Source organism: Apium graveolens, chromosome 8 (assembly GCF_009905375.1).
Source record: "Apium graveolens cultivar Ventura chromosome 8, ASM990537v1, whole genome shotgun sequence".
Classification (NCBI taxonomy): Eukaryota; Viridiplantae; Streptophyta; class Magnoliopsida; order Apiales; family Apiaceae; genus Apium; species Apium graveolens.
The window spans coordinates 257808520-257831729 of NC_133654.1; the positions used below are offsets into that span (position 1 = coordinate 257808520).

At 40.7% G+C, this 23210-nt stretch overlaps 2 protein-coding genes across 2 annotated transcripts; both read left to right on the forward strand.

The window, feature by feature from the left end:
- The first annotated feature begins 1595 nt into the window (after window positions 1-1595).
- LOC141680710 (uncharacterized) lies at window positions 1596-3608 on the forward strand. Its single transcript, XM_074486860.1, has one exon. It carries the CDS (start codon window positions 1596-1598, stop codon window positions 3606-3608), a length of 2013 nt encoding a protein of 670 aa, XP_074342961.1.
- Window positions 3609-10824: 7216 nt separating this feature from the next.
- LOC141680711 (uncharacterized) lies at window positions 10825-11157 on the forward strand. The gene has a single exon (XM_074486861.1). It carries the CDS (start codon window positions 10825-10827, stop codon window positions 11155-11157), a length of 333 nt encoding a protein of 110 aa, XP_074342962.1.
- The last annotated feature ends 12053 nt before the right edge of the window (window positions 11158-23210 follow it).

The window sequence follows — 23210 nt, forward strand, 5'->3', positions numbered from 1 at the left end:
ATGTAATGCACCCGATGTTAAAATGCAGTTTAACATCGGTTTTGTAAAAAGCGATGTTGAATACGCATATTGACATCGGTTTCACTTAGTAGCCGTTGTCTATCTTCAGAAATTAAAAAGGTCACAAATTTGTTTTTAACTTTGACATCAGTTCATTTTGTTAACCGTTGTCTATGGCCTTTTAAAAAAAATAAAAATTACTTAACTCCCCCCCCCGCTTTTCAGTACACTTTCCCCCCTTTAATTTTAACAAAACATATTTTCCCCCCTTTCCAAAAAACCTCCCGCGAGCCTCTCATCTCTCCCCGACCCTCGCCTGTCTCGTCTCTCTCATCTCTCCCCTCCTTCTCTCTTAGTCTTCTTACCTTTCTTCTCTCTTCTTACCTTAGTCTCTGTTAACCGTCTCTTCTCTCTTTTCTCTGAAACCCTAATTTTAGCCCCAATTCTAATTCAAGATTTGGAGCTTTAAATTAGAGCAAATTAAACTTGAAATTGAGCTAGTATCTGGAGGTTGGAGCTAGTATCTGGAGGTAGACAGCATTTGGAGGTTGGAGCACTGAGGGTTTAGAATATTGGGGTTTCGGAACATTGAAAGCATCCGGAGGTATATTCTTCTTTACTTCTTTACTGTTTATCTCCCTCATTTTTATGTTTAATATCTTCTTTGTGCATGTAAATGTTTTATGTTTATCTTCTTTTCTTCTTTACTGTTTTTCTTCTTTGTGCATGTAAATGTTTTATGTTTTTGGGGGTTTTATGTTTGTTTCTTTTTGGGGGTTTTATGTCATGTTTTTGGGAATTTTATGTCATGTTAAATATTTTAGGTACACTGATGTAAATCAATGTTTTAGGTACATTGATGTAAATGTAAATGTTTCTGTTCTGTTTTTAATTATGTGTTTTCTGGGGGTTGTTCATACATATTAGTGTGTTTTGGGGGGGTTTTTGGGGCTGCATTTGAACAGGTCTCAGATATGAACAAGTCTCTGCATTTCTTGTTTTGTATGATAGTCATTTCTCTGATATGAACAAGTCTCTGCATTCCTGATATGAAATATCTGTTACTTGTGTTGTATTATAGTAATTGTTTTGTATAATTATCCTTCTCACAGATACAAGTAACATATAATTTTAATTTATTTATTTATGGGCTGAATTTGTTTCAATACTCAAGTTCTCACTGAGTTTTATTTATGTGAAGGAAATTTAACAATTGTCTGGGCTGTGAATGTTGGAATTATTGGTTTTTAATTATGTGATATTTTCAAATATCTTGGTTTAATTTGTTTTAATTATCTTGGTTTAATTTAGTCTAGTTTATAAATTTAGTCTAGTTTTGTAATTAATTGGGTATATGTATAGGATCTTAGAGTAATGAATTAGTACTATAAATTATTAGGATATCAAGGTATTTACTCCTTTCTAAGTTTATATAATTAATCCCTACAGTAACCAACACAAATTTGATATGCCTTTTATTACATAATTATAAATAGGTATGTGTTGGATTTTTAATATTTATAGTGGCTATCAGGTAGGGAAATTTGATGGATAAGACATGGATTTTGCAAGATAGGGATTCTTTAACATTTGAAATGGGGGTGGAAAACTTCTTGATATATGCTGAAGAAAATTCTGAAGATCGTAACAAAATTCCTTGCCCTTGTGGACGATGCGCCAATTTTAAAAAATTCTCTATAAAAACAATCAGGGGCCATATCTATGACAATGGCTTTTGTCTAGGTTATGTGCATTGGGTTTGGCACGGGGAGACTGCTTCTACGGGTCCTAAATCTTCAAGTGCTAGTTGTCCACCTGAAGAGCAAGCTCCAGACCAACCTCCTGAGCAAGCCTCTGATGAAGCGTCAGAGCAAGATCAGGAGCATGTCGCTGCTTCGGAAACTGTTGATGTTTGTGAAGCGGCATATAACTCGAGTCAATATGATAATGATTCATATCAGTTTAGGAGGTTCGTAGCCGATGCTGAGCAACCTCTATATGAGGGTAGTGACTATACTAAGATAGAGTCGATGTTGAAGTTGCATAACTGGAAATCTAGGTTTGGTATTACCGATACTTCCTTCACTGACCTCCTTTCTTCTGTTGGGTCTCTACTTCCCAAAGATAATGTGTTACCTAGTAATGCATATGAAGCAAAAAAAACCCTCTCCAATTTAGGTCTAGAGTATATAAAGTTTCATTCATGTCCGAATGACTGTGTACTGTACAGGGGTGTACATGCTGATGCAACCAAGTGTCCTAAGTGTCGACTTTCTCGGTGGAAGTTGACAGAGAAAGGTGAAGAGAGGATTAATCTTCCAGCCAAAGTCATGTGGTATTTTCCAATAATTCCTAGATTTAAACGTATGTTTAAATCTCCTTCCACCGCTAAACTAATGTGTTGGCATGCGCAACAGCGGACACAAGATGGTAAAATGCGACATCCAGCCGACTCTCCATCTTGGAAAAATATAGATTATAGGTGGCCATCCTTTGGTAGTGAACCGAGAAACCTTCGCTTGGCTTTATCGGCGGATGGTGTAAACCCGCACAATAATGGCCTATCTAATAGATATAGTTGCTGGCCAGTCATATTGGTGACTTACAATCTTCCTCCCTGGTTATGTATGAAAAGAAAATTTATGATGTTGTCGATATTGGTCCCTGGCCCGCATGAGCCTAGTAATAACATCGACATCTACTTACAACCGATGATTGATGATTTAAAAAAGCTTTGGAAGGAAGGGGAACCAAATATGTATGACGCGTATAACAAATCATTTTTCACTTTAAAAGCAGTTTTAATGTGGACGATAAATGACTTCCCTGCTTACGCAAATTTATCTGGCTGCGTTAATAAGGGTTATAAGTGTTGTCCAGTTTGTGGAGATGACACCGTAGCTAAATTTTTGACTCATAGTAGGAAAATGTGCTACCAAGGGCATCGTCGATATTTGCCTCTACATCATCCTTATAGAAGGCAGAAGGCTGCTTTTAATGGACAACAAGAGTTTGGGCAGCCGCGTCCAACCCTCTCCGGAGAAGAAGTGTTAGCAGAGCAAGAACAAATCAAATTTGAATTTGGGAAGAAAATGAAGAAGGCAAAGAAGGTTGAAAGTCCATGGAAGAAAAAGTCAGTATTTTTCGAGTTAGAATACTGGAAATTTCACCATGTTAGGCACTGTATTGATGTCATGCATGTCGAGAAGAATGTATGTGATAGTCTGATTGGCACATTACTAAATATGCGCCATAAGACAAAGGATAGTGCGGCAGCCCGTCGTGATATGATGGAAATGGGCGTTAGATCTGATTTGGCTCCCCAAGTAGGAGTAAAGAAAACCTATTTGCCTCCTTCTCCCTTTACTTTGTCAAAGGCAGAAAAAAGGACTTTCTTGTCATCATTAATGTCGATGAAACTTCCATACGGACATGCATCGAACATAAAAAATTGTGTTTCCATGCCTGATTTGAATATTTACGGGCTGAAATCACATGATTGCCACATTCTTCTCCAACAATTACTCTCGGTTGCAATACGCTCCGTTCTTCCGAAGCATGTTAGGGTCACAATTATTAGATTGTGTTTCTTTTTTAATGCTTTGTGAAACAAAGTAGTAGACGTGTCAAAACTGGATAAGCTGCAGTCAGATGTTATACTAACCTTGTGCGATCTAGAAAAGGTTTTCCATGCGTCATTTTTTGATGTAATGGTACATATATTAGTCCACTTGGTCCAGGAACTACGCTTATGTGGACCAGTATTTTATAGGTGGATGTATGCGTTTGAACAGTTTAATAAAGTACTAAAGAGTTATGTTCGAAACCGTTATTATCCCGAAGGTTGTATGGCAGAGAGTTACCTTGGAGAAGAGTCCGTAGAATTCTGCACCGAGTTTCTTAGTCAGAATTACTCCACTGCCGGTCTTCCAAAGGACCAAGATAATAAGATATCAGGTCCATTATCCGCTGTGATAATAAAATCAGTGGAAGAGAAGGAGCGAGATAAAGCACATCTACATGTCCTTCTAAACAACGCTGAAGTGTTTCCAAATATTCTGTGAGTTTATGCAGTTTGTTGTTTTCAATTCCTCATTATCCAGTAATTAGTCTTGTAATGTGTCTTTAACATATCATTCCATATGCATTTTTCAGAATGCATAAGGAATATCTTGAAGAAATTCACCGAGGGAAAAGGAAAAGCTTACATTGGCTCATGAGAGAGCACAATCGGCTCTTTGCTGATTGGTTTCAAAACAAAGTCAGTGTTGTATTAGGTTCTTTGATCTGTAGTGTAATGACGCCTATTAGCTATTTAGGATTTAAAATTTCTTATCATATCTGTAGGTGAATGATGAACTAAGGGAGAACAACAAAGGTGTTTCAGATACGATAAGATGGCTCGTTGCCAAGCCATCATTTTCAGTACTAACTTATCAAGGTTATCTAGTGAATGGAGTGCGATATTTTACAAAGGAACGAGATGACATACGCGTTGTTCAAAACAGCGGGTGTCTGTCATTGCTAAAGCGGTCCAGGTTTCTAGTGCCAAGGACTTGAACCCCGTAGAAAGTGATTTGACATTTTACGGTATCATACAAGAGATATGGGAATTAGACTACCATGCATTCAAAGCTCCCTTGTTCCTGTGTAAATGGGCAAGTAATGATAATGGAATAAGGGTTGATGATCTTGGGTTCACACTTGTGGATTTTAGTCGACAAGGTCACAAAAAAGATAAATATGTTTCTGTTGACCAAGTCAAGCAAGTGTTTTACCTTGAAGATCCCGTTGATGCTACCTGGTCTATTTTTCTGTCCTCCACAACTCGAGACTACCAAGAATTGTATAATGAAGATGACTTAGGAGACACGATCATGGAACATCCCCCATTCTGCACTGAAATCCCCGTAACTGATGTCACTACTGATGATGTCGCTCATACTGCTAGACCTAATGTTGAGGGAATTTGGATTAAAAATACTGCTACTAAAACTCCTGCACCTAATGTCGTTACTGACTGATGATGTAGCTTTATGTAAAATATATATCTAAATGGGAATTTGAATGACTGAATGAACCATATATATTTGCCTTTAATTGTGTTATAATGTGTAAAATATATTGTTAATTTTTTTTCTTTTGTTTTGCATTGTTATAATCATATAAGTAGTTCATCCATAATTACTGATTGATGACATTATTTTTTCTTTAATTATTTTGCATTATTTAATTGTACTTGTATAAAATACTTTATAGTTATTTCGGATGTGATTAATTACTGATTGCAGTTTAGGTAAATTATTGTTCTTGTATAGTTGTATTCGTACTTGCTGATTTTACAATTTATTATTTATGCTTGACTGTAATTAATAACGAACTGAAAATATATTGTTCAACGGATGGCTTTATTATTCAATTTAATGCAGACTAAGGGAGCAAAATGGCAAAGAAGCAAAAAGCCAAGAAAGTAATTTTCGAAGAAAATGACAGGAAGAATAACTCTGAAAAGGTTGATGATGAGATTGTTCCTGATGTCAAAACTTCAGAGACTTGTAATGAAAAGTTGGTTCAAGTCCCTCCACAATATCAAACTCAAAGTAGTTGTGAAGAAACGATGACCACTTCTGAATCTGCAAAAAAAAGGCTAGGAGGTGCGCGTGGTGTTTCAGTTCTTCACAAAGTAGTGGTGAAGAAAGCTCGGGGAAAGAAATTTAAAGTTAAATACAATGATTTTGGAGTTCCCATCGGAAAAACCAGGCCTACTTTACAGTCTTACATAAGAATGCTCGCAAGGACAATGATTCCAATCGACACTGAAAACTGGCCAAAAGTGGATTGTGATCTAAAAGCAAAATTATGGGATGATGTCCAGGTAAATTATATCCCTTGTTGACTTCTTCATTTTATTTAAATTGTGACTGTAAATTATGTGGCTAATTTATATTATGTGGCTCTTTAGGACACATTCAAAATTGCCCCAGAAAGTGAGAAGCTTGTGCTACAATCGGCAGGTGAAAAATGGAGGCAGTTTAAAGCTGATTTAATTGCAAAATATGTGATGCCATTTATTGGAAAAAAGAAGAAATTGATGAAGCCTCCGAAGAAGTATGCGTTTGTTGGTAAAGAACCTTGGAAGAAATTTGTTGCAGAGAGGACGAGCCCCAAATGGCTGGTATGAATATATTCTACTAATAAAATATACATGATTGCCATTTTACTTGCTAAATGATTAAATAGATTTTGGTTAAATAATATTTATTAATTTTTCCTAATTTATTTTGGTGCAGGAACAACGTACGTTACAGAGCAATAGAGTGGGTAAACGGAAATATCATCACCGCTTGTCAAGGAAGGGGTATATTGGTTTGCGAGAAGAAGAAGTAAGAACCATATCTATTTGGCTTTGCAATTCTAAGTTTTAAGGGAGTTTAAACATTTTCTCTTTTTTAACAGATAAAGAAAGGGAACTTAAAGCGGAAAGAGAAACCTGATCGTGCAATTTTTTGGTGGAAGGCTAGGATGCCAAAGAATCCTGATGAGCTTACTGAAGAGCAAGCGGAAATAAATGCGAGAATTGTAAGTGATATTTTTAATACTGCATTCCCTTCAAAGATAATTGCATCATAAATAATGCACTAATTGTTTGTATTTATTTTACAGGCTGAGTTACTTGAAATGAAGGAGAAGGGTGAATTTGTTCCACATGGAACAGAAGTTGTGTTGACTACGGCACTTCAGACTCCTGAGCACGCAGGAAGGGTTCGAGGGGTTGGCAGCTTTGTCACTCCAACAGCATTCTTCAATTTGCCGAAAGCGAAAAAGACTAAAATTACCAAGGCAGAGTTGTTGGATCAGTTGGAAAGAAATCAGCGGGAGATGGCTGAACTTAAGGCCTTGGTTAATGCTTCGAATGGTCACTCTCCTATGTTCTCTGACAAATCAAGTTATGAAGTACCTGTTAATAAAGAGGGAACTGCTGATAAGCGGAATGTTGGAGTTGCTGTTAAACCGCTGAGTGCCAAACAGTTGTTGGTAAATGATGAAGACTTTGTTGGTTTTGACCCCTCTCCTCCGAGTGGAAAGAAGGTAAAATATTATTAAGATCTACTAGATATATGCCTACAGACTTGGGATTTATGCAATAAAATTAAATTGATCCCTCACTATAATGTAGGGTCCACAGTCATGTGAGCTTGCACTGGATTGCATAGAGAACAAGGTTGCTTTTGGAACAGTTTTTGATGATCACGAAGAGATGAATGTTTCAGTACACGGAGTGCCTCTAAAGCCCGGACATGTTCGTGTGTCGGTTGACGGACACATCCAGCCAGAGGCGTCGGTTTCAGTGCCCATACCTGGTGAAATTGAGGTTGTACGCCAAGCAGTTGGCTCTCACGTAGCATGGCCTCGTGAATTGATCATCTACCCAACTGTGGCGGTATGTTATATAAAAATTATGTCAATATACTCTGAATTGATTGTTGCATTCTATAGTAGTTATGTCAATAATAACCGAGTATTCTTGTTTTATTTAATTCTGTGTAGAAAAAGAAAAAGGAAGTGTTGCAGGGGCAGTCTATGCGGAAAGATGAGTTGCAGAAACTTCAAGATGATTATAGAAAAATGAAGCTAAACAAGAATGTGCCAAAGCAGTACAAGGTGTTATACAAACATGTTGCAGTCTTCATGAAAGCCACTGGGGAGTCAATACCAATTCCGTGTGATTCGGACGTGTTTGGGACTGAGAAAATAATTTATATATTGCATGAAAATGTGAAAGCATTGTTGGAGTTCGATATGATTGGCCAAGCTGCAATATCTGCTTATATGGCGTAAGTTAATTTTTTATCGTTACATATTCAATATTCATGTTTTATACGGATATTATAAGTAATGTAATTCACTCCCTGGTAGGCTCTTGCAAAGACTGATTAAGATTGAGAGGAAGAATGATGATGTGGTCTTATATGGATTTTTCGATCCAGGAGCTACATTTACGTTGAACAAATCTTTTCATTCTTATTTTGTTAATCGGTTGAAAGAGAGTAGTCCCTATCGCATGTACTTCATGCCACATAATCATAATAAGTATTTTTAATTTAGACATGCTTTTACAAATTAATATATTTAGGTAGTTTTTTTAAAATTTCTGACTTGTGTTTTTCTTTTTTCTTTTTTATAAACATAGTTGCCACTGGACTTTGGTTGTAATTTGGGATGGTGACATTTATATTCTGAACCCTCTGCCACATCCAACACATTTTGATGAGTTGGAAAAATCATTAACAGAGTAATATATTTCTGTTAATTACTATATATAAATATATATATATAGTAAATATTCTCCCTTTTGAAAAATAATCATGTATATTATTGTTGTTCTGCAATGTAGAGCGATGAAATCCTACAATGCTCAAACTGGAAGGGGAAATAAAGCTCCTCAGATAAAGAATCTTCTTGTAAGTTTTTTGTATTTTTTTATCACTTTCTAATTTTAATTAATTTCTGGTGCTAATTTAGATTTTATATTGTAACAGGGATCTCCCAAACAACCAGGAGGGGTTGAATGTGGCTATGTTATAATGCGATACATGAAAGATATCATTGCTGATAAGGAGCTATCTTTTACTACCAAGGTATATATGCAAATCATTTCCGATAGATGGCATGTAGAATTTTTTTGTGTAGTTTTTCAGGACAGATAAATATGAGTGCCATTTTTATTATCAGTTTTTATTATTAGTGATTTCCAGATGGATCTTGTTTTTAATAGTGATAAGGAACTATCTGGTATATAATTTTGGATTAACGAAGAAAATTACGGTTAAATATAGAAAAGGTCCTCTTCTGGTTAAATTATAAATAGTTGGTTCTGTTTATTTTTAATTATACATATGGCAATTCTGGTTAATAATATTCTGGTTGCTAATTTTTACGTGTGTTTTATAGTGGGCAGCCAAAACTCGAAAGTCCTACAAAAGGCAGGAGCTGGATGAGGTGCGGATGGAGGTGCTTGAATTTATCCAAGACAAGATGTAAAAATTATAAGTATCTATATATATAGCTTTCCTCTGAACTATGTGAATTGATATTGTGTTTGCTGGTGGTTGGTGGTTAATTAAGGGATGTTTGGTGACAATTACATCCATCATTCTGATTTATGTTTGGAATTGTCGAAATTTGACAAGTGGTACATATTAACTAGTCAAACATGTTTAGAATGTTGGATGTAATAACTAGAGAATTTGGGTTTTATTGTTTTTAGTTGGGATGTTTATTTTAGACTTGGAATGTAATGTCCGAATTGAGCTCTTGTTGGATGGAATGTTAGTAAATTTGGTATCAATGTATACCTCTATATTTTTACAAATTTGGTTGGATGTATTGCATATTGTTGGTATTTTTCTGGTTGAAAATGCAATTGGTTCCCTGGGCTATTAATAGTACCAGGATGGCATATGCAATTTACAGTACATATATTAACATTAGAATGGTAATTTAAAACCGATGTAAAAATGAACAAAAGACATCAGGTGAAACAATATTAAAAGAAAAAGAACTACAAAAACCAATGTCAAATAGTCATTTGACATCGGTTCTGTAAAAAAATTAATGTATTTTAAGCCAAATAACATCGAATTTTCAATAGCTGATGTCTTAAATTTTACAATATTAAAGATTAAACATCGGTTAGAAAAAAACACTGATGTTAAACAAAAGGATTTAACATCACCAAATGAACGAAACCGATGTCTAACCCATTATTTTACATCGGTTGATAAAAGTACCCGATGTCTGATGGACCATTTCACATCGGTCAGACAACATAACTGATGTCTGATCTAGATTTTCACATCGGTTTGTTTGAAAGATTTTTAAAAAAATATCTTTTAGAGCTTGTAGGTTTCATGTTTTAATGGATAATTACCCCATAATATACTCATATTCACCTAGAAATACTGTAATATAAGCTGAAATTTGTTGCAAAGATATCAGAATTATTCTTAAAACCGATGTATAGCACTGTAATAGACATCGGCTGTGAACCAATGTCAAAGCCTGATGACATTTAACATCACACGCGAAGACATCGGTTCAGTTTTTTTTTAACATCGGTTCAGAACCGATGTGTAATCCCATATTTTTAGTAGTGACTGTTGAAGTTTATTCTAAACTTGTTTGTTTATCTTTGTTATTTAATTAAGTCTGAATTGTTTAGTTAATCGTGATCAGCTTCTTAGACGTGGTCTTTGTAGCTGTGGAGTATTTTCAGGAGTTATAGGAGAATAAGTCTAGTATTTGGTTTGTATCAGGAGAGTTAGTATCTTTAGGTCTCATTTTCTAGCCACTACTATTTTTGGTGTGGTATTTATCTTGTACTTGATTTGCAGAATAAAGCTTAAGTTGTTCAGCGTGCATCTTGTTTTCTTAATTTTTCAAACTAAATACATAGTAATATATATAGTTACTATGTAGTTCCAACATTTTTGGTATCAAAACACTCAGGAGTTCTTGGTGAATGCCCAAGTACATACCCAGAATGACGGCCGTAGAAACGGGAAAATTGAAAGATGGAACAGTTGCTTGAGTTATCCCATGCTATCACGAGAAAATTACATGGCGTGGGCCATGAAAATGAAGATCTATATACAAGCTCATGGTGTTTGGGTAGCTATAGAACCGATTGATCCAAATACGGAAACCAATGATAGAACAGATAAGATAGCCCTAGCAGAAATATACCAGGGCATCCCCGAAGACATTCTGCTATCCCTCGCTGAAAAGAAGACTGTAAAAGACGCATGAGAGACTGTGAAAACCATGTGTCAGGGTGCAGAACGTGTGAAAGTAGCAAAGGTACAAACTCTGAAATCAGGGTTTGAACCCATGATTATGAAAGATACAGACACTCTGGATGATTTCTACTTAAAGATGAGCGGGCTTACAACTAAGATACAGGCCCTTGGTGAAGAAGTAGCAGAATCATATGTGGTTAAAAAACTCCTGAGAGCTGTCCCAACAAAATTCCTCCAGAGAGCTTCTACCATCGAACAATTTGGTAACATCGAGGAGATGTCGATTGAAGAAACCATTGGTTCGTTAAAAGCTCATGAGGAGAGGCTTCGTGGTCAAGTTGAAAGCGGTGGTGGATAGTGATAACTCCTTGTGGCGGGGCTGCTCCTCCGATGCCGTCCTGGATCCTTTACCGCCGTAGAGGTGTAGCTGTGGTTGGGTTCCTACAAAACAACGCCGGAAGGGGGGTTGGAGTCCCGCGGCGCCTCCGGCGTGAGAGTAAGAACCCGCTTTTTGGGAAAACGAAGATGAATATAAATGTAAGGTTGCTGTGTGTGTATGGATGTGTATATGTGGTGGCTGATGTGTGTTTTTGAGTGTGTGAGAGAGTGTGAGTGTGTGAGAGTGAATAATTTCCAACCCCTAAACCCTTCAGCCCTGGGGGGTATATATAGCCCCAAGGTAGGGTTTAGGGGCAGTTACCTCTAAATCTGGGTTGTTGGATCTTGGGACCAGAGGACGCCTGGCTTGGGTGGATTGCTTACATGTATCCAGGGGAGGACCACCTCCAGAGTGTCCTAATGGCCCCTGACACGCGCCGTGCTTGTCTGGTGTGCTGGTTGTTGATAGCTATCATAGTCACATGCCCACGTGCCTTTGCTTGGCGGGTTTTGGGATGTGCATGTGCTTGCTGGGACCTCCCTCACTGTTGTTTTGGCCCCGATCCGGATCCGGGTATGCAGGCGGATCCGGATCCGGGAGGTAGGATAGACTCGGGCCTGGGCTCCTATGCTTGATTGGCCTGGGAGAGGGGGGTCTTAGCAGGTCGGTTGAGCCTGCCTCCCTTTAGTCGAGGTTGACGTCTATCCGGGTGTCTTGTACCCTATCATTTGCCCCCCCACTCCCTTATGCAGATTTTCTGGATGAGGGAGTAGAGTAGGGTTGTATATTTGGCTTAGTAAAGAAAAATTTGTGCTCCTGGTTGCCACCCAATCCGGATCTGGTGTAATGGAAGCCAATCCGAATTTAGGTAGAATATTTGCTTCAGGAAAATTTGTGCTCCTGGTTGCCCCCCAATCCGGATCTGGTGTGATGGATGCCAATCCGGATTTAGGTAGAAAAGTTGTTTCAGAAAAATTTGTGCTCCTGGTTGCCCCCCAATCCGGATCTGGTGTGATGGATGCCAATCTGGATTTAGGTAGAAAAGTTGCTTCAGAAAAATTTGTGCTCCTGGTTGCCCCCCAAGCCGGATCTGGTGTAATGGATGCCAATCCGGATTTAGGTAGAATAGTTGCTTCAGGAAAATTTGTGCCCCTGGTCCCCCCACCCAATCCGGATCTGGTTTAATGGATGCCAATCCGAATTAGGTAGAATAGTTGCTTCAGAAAATTTTGTGCTCCTGGTTGCCCCCCAATCCGGATCTAGTGTAATGGATGCCAATCCGGATTTAGGTAGAATATTTGCTTCAGGAAAATTTATACTCCTGGTTGCCCCCTAATTCGGATCTGGTGTAATGGATGCCAATCCGGATTAAGGTAGAATAGTTACTGCAGAAAAATCTCTGCCCCTGGTTGCCCCCCATTCGGATCTGGTATAATGGATGTGAATCCGGATTAAGGTGGAATAGTCGCTTCAGAAAAATTTCTGCCCCTGGTTGCCCCCCAATCCGGATCTGGTGTGGTAGATGCCAATCCGGACTAAAGTAGGATGGTTGCTTCAGAAAAATCTCTGCCCCTGGTTGCCCCCCAATTCGGATCTGGTGTAATGGATACCAATCCGGATTAAGTAGAATTGTTGCTTTAAAAATGAATCTGGTTGACAATGATCCGGATTATTGCTATTGATCCTGGTCCTGGGCTGTGGAATTTGAAATGTTTGGGATTTTGAAACGGTTTTGCTCATTTTCCCCCCTTCAAATTTGAATTTTGGGCAGTTACTCCCTAGAATCCCGCCCCACGATCATTGAGGGGTTTGAATGTGCTTTAATATTCATATATATAAAATATAAATGCATTGGCAAACTAAGGGGTTTTTTGCTTTTTGGTTTTGTAACTGATTTGCCAGCCAACCGTACCCTGCCACGTGGCAGGGGATGTTTATTCTCCAGGGCCTATAAAAAGCCTGCTTCTTCTTTTAATTTTTCTTTTATCTCACAAAAAAGATAGAAACGAAGCCCAACAGTCTCCCTTTTCTTTCGAAGTCTTGCGTTTCTTGCTGGAGATTTCCGCCGCTGTGCCGCTGTTCTTTTTGTTTTGGTCGCGATTTGTAAGTTCTTCTCTCCCCCTTTTTAGTCTCTTTTCTTGATTCTTTTTGTTTTTTCTTGAAATTGATGCATGCTCGAGTTTTATATTCCGTTCGTGATTTGGGAGTATAAATCGGCCTATGTGGTTATATTTTCTGATTGGTGTTGTTGTTTTGTGGTTTTATTTGTTTGGATCTGTAGTTCTTGGCTTCTTTGTTATGTTTTTTGCACGGAAATTGGGTTTGTGTTCGGGTTTTCTGGGGTTTTTGGTTGTGTTCTTCATGTTCTTGATGGAAATATATGTATGTATATGTGAAAAGTGGCATGTTTTGCCTTTTGATTCTCGAAATAACTATTTGTGGGTTAGGGTTTTTCTCTGGTTCCGGGTCTAGTGTATAGGATCCGGATCGGGGGGAGTTTTTTGGGTAGAATTGTATGACTTGGGTTTTTTAAGCTGTTTTTGGTCGCGTTTGATCCGGGCATGGGTGTTTGTTGTTGGGATCCGGGTATATGGGCTTTGTTTTAAGTTTTTTGTTGTTATGGATCCAGATCTGGGTATTTGCCATCAAGATCCGGGTCCATGGTGGTTTGCTTTTGTGGATTGTAGTTAACATGATCCGGATCGTTGATGTTTTTCCGGGTTAGACTTGCCTTGGTGGTTCGGATCATTAGGTTATGATAAAATTAACATAACGTACCTGATCCGGACCACTTAGTAAGACAAATAAAATCTGTAGGGCCCAGGCTAACTGACCTTCATTTTAATAGGTGTATGGTCCGGATCAAGGAGAGGGCTAAAAAAGTCTATAACTGCTACCCACACTTTTTTGGAGAGGAGAGCGACCCAGATTCATCCGGTAGAGATCAGATTCGGGTAGAGATGGTTAAGAAAGCTTCTCCTTCCACAGAGGTAATCTCAAAGTTCAGGTATAAGAGAATGCCTGGGGGTTCAGTTCCCTTCACGCCCGAGGGGTACTGGATAGATGTGAAGTATCACTTTGTTGAGAAGCCGACCGAGATCGAAAACGAGGTCTATTATAGCCGGGTTAGATATGATCTACAGCGGGATGGTCACCCCGGGTTATATAACCAGGAAGCTCTCGAGAGGATGTTTGCTGCGTTTCCTATAAGCCGGGATCACTACCAATTGAAGGATTCTTCTCTGAGGCCGATCCGGGTGAGATGAATGAGGCGGTTCGGGCTGCTTTCCAGTTGACCCCAGATATTGAGTGGAGATGGCCAGAACCCCATGAGAGGATTTATCATCGTCCGGAAGATGGTTTTGTTCCGGTCTGGATGGAACATCTCAGATCCGGGTGGAGCCCCCGGTGCCATATGTTCATAAAGCACCTCTGCAAGTACGTGTACAGGATATCCCCGATGCAAATTACTCCGAATGGAATAAAGTCGATGACCTAGTTCATCGCTTGCTGCAATAAATCCGGATTCTTGCCCACTTTGAAGCTCTTCCACCAGATTTTCTACCTATCCAAGCCAAGTCAGAAGCCTTTCTATGAGATCAGGTTCCGGGCCTCGGAGTGTGGTTTTGGTCCGGGCAGAGCCAAACCAATAATGCACCAGTCTTCTTTGAAGTACTGGAATGGGGAGATAATCCTTCTGAAGGGATATGACTTGGCCTGTCTCCCTTACTTTACTACTGAGGGGGTTCAAACTAAGTTTAACCCGGCTGTGCTCGAAGACCGGGCTGTTACCCAGATTAGATGTTTCTGTGAATCTCTCGAGTTCCAGCCAACTCGGGACACATTTATGAACCATAAGCTGCTTTTTAATCTAGGCTGTAAGTTTTCCTTTTTTCTTTCTGATTGTGGATAAGATGCTTGCCCTCGATCCGGATCTCTTTCGCTCAGCTTGATGATCCGGATCAAGGTCCAGTTTGCTTGTAACTTTTTCGCATGTTTTTCGCCTTTGATCCAGATCTCCTTCACCTAGCTTGATGATCCGAATTAAGGTCCAGTTTGCTTTTGATCTCCTCCACAGGTCTGCCTCATTTCAACCGCAATTTCCTGAAAATCATGTCTTCTTCTGCATATGCTGCTGCTTTCAACACTCTCGGGCTGGCCTTTAAAACAAGCAAGGGAGCCCCTGGTCCCGGATCTGGCTCCGCAGATATTGAGGGAGGGGCCGAGTCCTTCGTCCCTCAGAACATCCCGGATCCGGGCCATGTGTCTGAGCCCGAGGTTCAGGAGATTCCGGGCGGTGATGGCCCTCCGAGTAAGAAAAGAAAATCTGTTCCGAACAAGCCACCACGGGGCAAGGCTGTGGTTTCCAACCGGGTTATATGTGATTCGGAAGGCCAAGGGCCCGATGGAGAAGCCATGAAGATAGGCACCAAAACTCTAATCGACCTAGCTGGGTTCATGTCCAGTATCCCCTCCGAGGAAGATTGGGAGGAGGTTGAGGGCTACAATATGGCTGCTGCCTTGAAGAGGGTCACAGGTCAATGAGGGCAGGTAATTTCTGAATTTTTATGCTCTTAGTTCCGGATTATGCCCCCTGATTTACTTTGTGCTTTGCTCATAGTATTAGTTTTTTTTTTGTTTCTCAGCTTGAGAGTGCAATATCCATTTGCTCCGATGTTGCTTTCACTGAGCTCAAGGAGGCCAACAACTGAACTAAGGCTGAGAAGATGCTTTCTGATTCCCTGAGGGGTGAGCTGAAGGAGGCCCGGGAGGGGTTCCGTGTGGTGGAGGCCGGGTTGAACGAGAAGCTGAAGGATTCAGAGACCCGGGCTGAGGGGCTGGCCAAAGAAGTTGAGAGGCTCAAGGCCGAGCTTGCTGCCAAAGAAAATCTGAACAAGGAGGCTATCATTGCTGAGTTCAAGGCCAGTGATGTTTATGACTTCGAGGTCGCTCAGGCCGGGGTTCCCGAGGTGCGCAGGTCCTGGGTCGTTGCAGAGCGCCACATTAAGACCGATCCCTGGCTTCTTGGGAGAGCTTCATTCAGGAGTTTCTTGCTGCAAAGGCCGCAGTTGAGCAGGGTCAGGGGGAGCCGAAACCTTATGATGATCTGAGCCCCAGCTTCCTCTAGATCCGGACCAGCTTTGCTAAGCTTCTCGGGCCCAGCCCATGTAATTTCATTTTCTAGGATTTCCCATTATCGTACTTTGGTTTGAACTATATACAATATTTGGATTTGTTCCGGGTTGATGGCAATCCGGATTGTGCTTTAAACTTTCCTTCCATTGTAGAAAATGTTTGCTTTTCTTTCATATGTTGTTTTTTTCGTGAGCAATCCGGATCCTAGCTCTATTGCGCAAATGATCCTGATCCAGTTTGTGGCTATGGCCCCCGATCCGGATGGGCTTTATATCCGGATCTTTCTGGGTATGAAGTCGTATCCGGATTTGCCCTTGAAATTGTTTTCAGTCCGGGTATGATACCCACCTGGGTTGAAGTATTATCTTTTGCTTTATGTACTTGGGGAAATATAAGTTCCTAATGGTTGTTTCTAACCCGGATTCGGATGCTTATCCGAGTTAAATACATTTTCTAATTTGCTTTCAATCCGGGTATAAATCCCACCCAGTTTGATGTTTGATTTTTTGTTGTATGTACTTAGGAAATGTAAGTACCTAATTGTTGTTTACAACCTGGATTTGAATGCTAATCCGGGTTGTTTTTTGCTTTTAAATTTGCTTTCAATCCGGGTATAAAACCCACCCGGGTTGATGTTTGCTTTTTTGCTTTATGTACTTGAAAATGTAAGTACATAATGGTTGTTTGTTACCCGGATTTGAATGCTAATCCGGGTTGTTTTTTGCTTCTAATTTTGCTTTCAATCAGGGTATAAAACCCACCCGGGTTGATGTTTGCTTTTTTGCTTTATGTACTTGGAAAATGTAAGTACATAATGGTTGTTTGTTACCCGGATTTGAATGCTAATCCGGGTTGTTTTTTCCTTTTAATTTTGCTTTCAATCCGGGTATAAAACCCACCCGGGTTGATGTTTGCTTTTTTGCTTTATGTACTTGGAAAATGTAAGTACATAATGGTTGTTTGTTACCCGGATTTGAATGCTAATCCGGGTTGTTTTTTGCTTTTAATTTTGCTTTCAATCCGGGTATGTCTAACCCGGATTGGTGATTGCTCCATCGACTTAGATTTTTTCTAAGAAAATAGTGGTTGCTTTTGTTTTTTGCTTCTGACCTGGGTATGAGAACGTGCCCGGGTTGTTTTTTGCTTCCATAACTGGTAATTTAAAAGTAATAACTTTCTAAGAAAGGAAAATTCTTATCATTGATTTGCAAATTTTTTCATACAAAATATAGGATCATAGATTGGTTGCTTGCCATAGGCTACAAGTTATGGTTGCTTTTGGTTGCTTTTCTTACTGGTAAAACTTTCTGAGCCTGAGTCCATGCCATGTATTTAGTACTTCAGACTCATCCATGTTCATGAGCTTGTATGTTCCTGGCCTTAGAACTCTCTTGACTTTGTATGGGCCTTCCCAATTTGGCATTAGCTTTTCGGTGTTAGTGGGGTCTGAAGCTTCTGTGTCTCGAAGGACCAGATATCCCACTTGAAAGTTTTTAACCCGGGACTTATTGCTGAAGTGCTCTCTTGTTTTCTGCTTATACTTTTCCATTCTTGCCACCGCCTGGTCTCGAACTTCATCAATTAGCTCAATATTCGTTCTGAGCCCCTCCTCGTTTGCTATTTCATCAAAGTTGATTGCCCGATGGGAGGGGGATCCTACTTCAATTGGTAGCATGGCTTCAGTTTCATAAGCCAGCTTGAAGGGGTTTTCTCCTGTGCTTGTTCTAGGGCTTGTTCTGTATGCCCAGAGTACATTAGGCAATTCTTCTGGCCATTTGGTTTTGCTTTCCCTGAGTCTCTTCTCTATCCCCCTGAGAAGTATTCTATTAGTTACCTCAACTTGGCCATTTCCTTGAGGGTAGGCTACAGATGACTTCTTGTGTCGGATGCCCCTTTCTTGAAGGTAGGATTCAAATTCTGAACCGACGAACTGTGGACCATTATCTGAGACAAGTACTCTCGGGATCCCAAACCTCATCAATATGTTGTCCATGAACTTGATGGAGTCTTGTTGGTTTATTGTTCTCATTGCCTTTGCCTCTACCCATTTTGTCATATAGTCAATTGAGACTAGTAAGTACATGAGGTCTCCTCTGGCTCTGGGAAAGGGTCCCATGATATCAATTCCCCATACAGCAATTGGGATTGGTGACAATACTGAGGAGGGTAGGACTGGGCTCATCCGTGTCACATTGTTGAAGAGTTGGCATTCCTTGCATTTTTTCACAAAGTCTATTGAATCATGGTGGATAATAGGCCAGTAGTACCTCTGCCTTATGATTTTGTGAGCTAGTGCTTTTGTGGACATGTGGTCCCCGCAGATTCCTTCATGAACTTCCATGAGGCAGTATTGTGCCTCTCCTGGGCCTATGCACTTGAGGGTTGGGGAGGAGAAGGTCCGGCGATAGAGTATTCCCTCTTCCATGAAGAATTTCAAAGCTTTTGCTTTTAACCTTTGAGCCTTCCCTTTATCCTCCGGGAGCTCTCCCTTTTCCAAGTAGTTAATGAATGGAGTCATCCAATTCGGACTGTTTTCTATCTCCATGACTTCCTCAGATTCTGTGCTTGGTTTCTGCAATTCTTCGAAGTAGACGGAGCAATCCAGGTCTGACGAATTTTGAACAAGTTTAGACAATGCATCAGCTTTTGAATTCTCCTCTCTGCTGATTTGGATGACTTGGATTTTTGGTATGGAGGCTAGGTAGCTTTGGACCAGAGCCTGGTACTTGGCTAGAACTGGATCCTTGGCTATGTACTCGCCATTTGTTTGTTTTACGATGATCTGGGAGTCGTTGTAGATTTTGAGATTCTGAGTCCTGAGTGTTCTTGCTAGCTTCAATCCTGCAATCAAGGCCTCGTACTCTGCCTGGTTATTTGTTGCTGAGAATGCAAATGAGATTGCTGTTTGGATTGTGAACCCTTCTGGGCTCTTTAGGATGAGCCCGGCTCCCGATCTTTCATTTGTTGAAGAACCATCAACTTTGAGAGCCCAGGCTTCTGTTTCTTGATCTGTGTTTCTCTCAGGGTCAATGCTCATGGGCACGGGCTCTTCTTCTGGGAAATTGCATTCTATGATGAAATCAGCTAGAACATGGGCTTTGATTGCTGTTCTAGGAATGAAACTTAGATTGAACTGACTTAGCTCAACTGCCCAATTTACCAACCTCCCTGAGACATCTGGCTTGTGTATTATCTTCCTTAATGGTTGATTTGTTATAACTCGTATTTCCCTTCCCTGGAAGTAGTGTCTTAGCTTCCTGGATGCTGTGACTAAGGCAAAAGCAAACTTTTCTAGCCTCGGGTACCGGGTCTCTGCATCTTTTAGCATTTGGCTCACATAATAAACTGGTTGCTGTTTGCCGTTCTCTTCTCTGATCAAGGCTGCTCCAACTGCCAGGGCCCCTGCTGACAGGTAAAGGGATAGGGGTTCCCCGAGTTGAGCTTTTGTTAAAACAGGGGGTTGAGAAAGGTACCTTTTGATTTCTTCAAATGCGCTTTGGCATTCCTGGCTCCAATTGACTTCTCTCTTATTGGTTGCTCCTTTTAACAGGTCAAAGAAGGGTAGGCATCTCTCAGCTAGTTTGGAGATGAATCTTCTGAGCTAGCTTCTGCACATCTTTTTGTGTTCTAGGAGCCTTCATCTCTTGGATTGCCTTTATCTTTTCTGGGTTGGCTTCAATTCCTCGGTTGCTTATCATGAATCCAAGGAATTTTCTTGCCCCTACTCCAAATGTGCATTTTTCTGGATTGAGCCTGAGTGAGTATTTTCTCAAGTTGTCGAAACATTCTCTCAGGTCTCCTATGTGCCCGGGGATGCTTGTGGACTTTGCAATCATATCGCCCACATAGGATTCTAGGTTCCTTCCAATCTGATTCTTGAAGATTTTATTCATTGCCCTTTGATATGTCGTTCCTGCGTTAGTCAATCCGAAAGGCAGCATCACATAGGCATAGACCGCCCTATGGGTGATGAAGGCTGTCTTTAGAATGTCTCTGGGATTCATTTTGATCTGGTTGTACCCCGAGTAGGCGTCCATGAAACTTAGCATCACGTGCCCAGAGGTTGCATCGATCAATTGATCAATATTTGGCAGAGGTTAGGGGTCTTTGGGGCATGCATTGTTCAAGTCTGTGTAATCGATACACATTCTCCACTTTCCGTTTGCTTTTTTCACCATCACTACATTTGCCAGCCATTCCGGGTACTTGACTTCGCATATTATTCCAGCTTTCAGTAGTTTCTCAATTTCTTCATCAATTGCTTTCTGCCTTTCCGGGGCAAAATTTCTTCTCCTTTGCTTGACTGGCTTCCTCTCTGGGTTGACGTCCAAGCTATGCATCGCTATGGATTCATCCAAACCGGGCATGTCTCTTGGTGTCCAAGCAAATATGTCAGAGTACCCTTGAAGTAGCGAAACCAGGTCTTTTCTAAAATTAGCCTCGAACCCGGACCCTATCTTTATCTTTTTGGAAGGATCGCTTGTATTGATCAGAATTGTTTCTGTTTCAACGGCAGCCTCTATCTTGGATTTAATACCGTCTTCTGGATCCGAGCAGCTGTGTTCTTTTTCATATAAATCTGAGCCTGGGTTATCATATCTTTATTATTTCTTTCTTCAGTCACTTCTGAGTTGGTTGCTTGCACAGTAGGTTTGGTTTGGTCAATGCCTAGGCCCAATTCAATCCCTTCTGTGACTTGGTTGCTTTCTTGCTCTTCTGAGCCTTGTTTGGTTGCTTTTGGATCTGAGAGGGTCTCTGTGACCTGAACTTCTTTTCTCCCATCATCCCTTGATTGTTGGCGATGTTTCTTAATACTTTGCTGTTTCCGGAGCATGACAGCCTTTCTCTTGTTGTCTTGATGGGTCTCAGCCATTACCAGAGCCTGGCTATAACATCTTTCAACTACCTCATAGTCTCCCTTGATTTCTCCTACCCCGGTTGGGGTTGGGAACTTGATTTTCAAATGTGATATGGAGGTGATTGCTTGGATCTTGGTCAAGGCCGAGCGCCCGATTATGCCATTGTAGGATGAAGGAGTATTGATCACGTAGAACTTTATCACATAGGTAACTTAGTTTGAGCCCGATCCGAATATGACTGGCAAGTATAAAGTTCCCTGGATCGGGACCAAGTTGTTCCCGAACCCATACAAAGGGTCCTCTTGGCATTCATTGGACCGTACGCTCCCAAGCTTCATCATGTCCACAGTATGCTTGAAGAGTATGTTTGCTGAGGATCCATTATCGATCAACATCCTTCTTACTTCGTTGTCAAAGATATCGAGTGTTACAACCAAGGCTTCATTGTGATTCGGGTTGACCCCTTCATAATCCTTACTGCTGAATGAGATCATCATCTCCGGGTAGGATTGAATGGAGAGCACTTAATCTCCTGAGCCCGGGCTCCTGGGGGGGGGAGTACGAACCTCCTAGGACCACATTCACCATATTCTTACCTTTCCTTTGCCTTTCCTCTCTCTGATTTTTCTCCCTTGAGATGTATTGATTCAGGTTTCCTTTCTTGACTTGATCTTCAATGAAGTATTTTAAAGAGAGACAATTTTCAGTCTTGTGCCCATGGGTTTCATGATAGTCGCACTGCCTGTTGTAAGGCCTGCTCTCCGGAGGAGTCTGCATTGGCTTTGGAGGATAGTATAATGGCTTTCCCTTGATCTCCTTTAGTATCTCTTCCCGGGTCTTGTTTAGTTGTGTCCATTCTGGCTCTTTCCTAGGCTCCCTTTGCTGCCTTGGGGGAACAGGATCACTTTTGGACTCTGTTTTAGGACCCAATCTTTGGAAAATTGGGGTGTTTTGTACTACATTTGTTTGCTGGGTTTGGTTGCTTTTTTTAAACTTTTTCTCCTGATGGTAACCCCCTTTCGTTCGGTCATCAGAAGATTTGTTCCTGTTCCCTCCACTCCGAGTCATTCTCATCGCCTGGAGAACGTCTGTTTCTTTTATGAACCGGGATGCCATGGAATAAGCCGCGGCCAGGCTTTGGGGCTCTTTGTTTATCAACTCCACAATATACCTCTCATTGTGTTCAGGATCCAGGTTTCTTCGAAATATGCTTAGAGCCTCCCTTTCATCGAGATTCGAGACTTTGTTGATGGCTTCCTGGAACCTCCGCATATAGGATGAGAGTGCTTCGTTATCATATTGGCGGATTGTCTCCAGGTGGCACATGTGCATTTCATGTGTTTTATTGGCTCTGAATCTTCTAAGGAAGGCTCCTCTGAATTCTTTCCAGGAGTGCATGCTTCTTGATGGGATTCTGCTGAACCATCTTTAAGCCCCCCCTTTGAGGGTCGAGTCGAAGAATCTGGATTTCGTCAAGTCATTGTAATAGTATATCTGAGCTATCTGTTCAAAGTAGTTGAGGTGCTCTTCCGGATCCCCCAGTCCGTCGAAAGAGTCAAACTTGTAATGTTTGAGATTTTTCTGTCGAGGGATGGCTTCTAGGGAGTGACTGAAGGGCGTGAGGGTCTCCCCAATTTCCAACCCGGAATCTTTCTCCATTTTTCTCTGGAGCTCATAAATCATATCTTTGAGATCTTTCTGACCCTCCTCTTCGTCATAAGAAATAAGTTCGGGGGTAGGGTCTCTCCGAGTTCTTTTTCCTCTTGCTTTAGCTAGGAGCCTCTCCTCCTCCAGTTGCATTCTTTTCTGAATTTTTTGCTCTAGCTTTTCTTCTTCTTCCTTTCTTATCTTTTCTCTGATTTCTTCTAGCTTTTTCTTTCTGGTTGCTTCTGTCTCCTTCCTGCTAGGCTCCTTTTGATTCTTCTTTGTCTTGGCCCCAATTCGGTCGAAGACAGATCTCCTGGATTGCTGAGAGTCCCCGGACTCTTCTTGCTCATCATCTTGCTCAAATTCCATCTGAGCCCGGGCTTGTTCATC

Bases quoted from the DNA above. Each gene is read 5' to 3' on its own strand.
- LOC141680710 (XM_074486860.1), top strand. From the start codon at position 1,596: ATGGGGGTGGAAAACTTCTTGATATATGCTGAAGAAAATTCTGAAGAT.
- LOC141680711 (XM_074486861.1), top strand. From the start codon at position 10,825: ATGTGTCAGGGTGCAGAACGTGTGAAAGTAGCAAAGGTACAAACTCTG.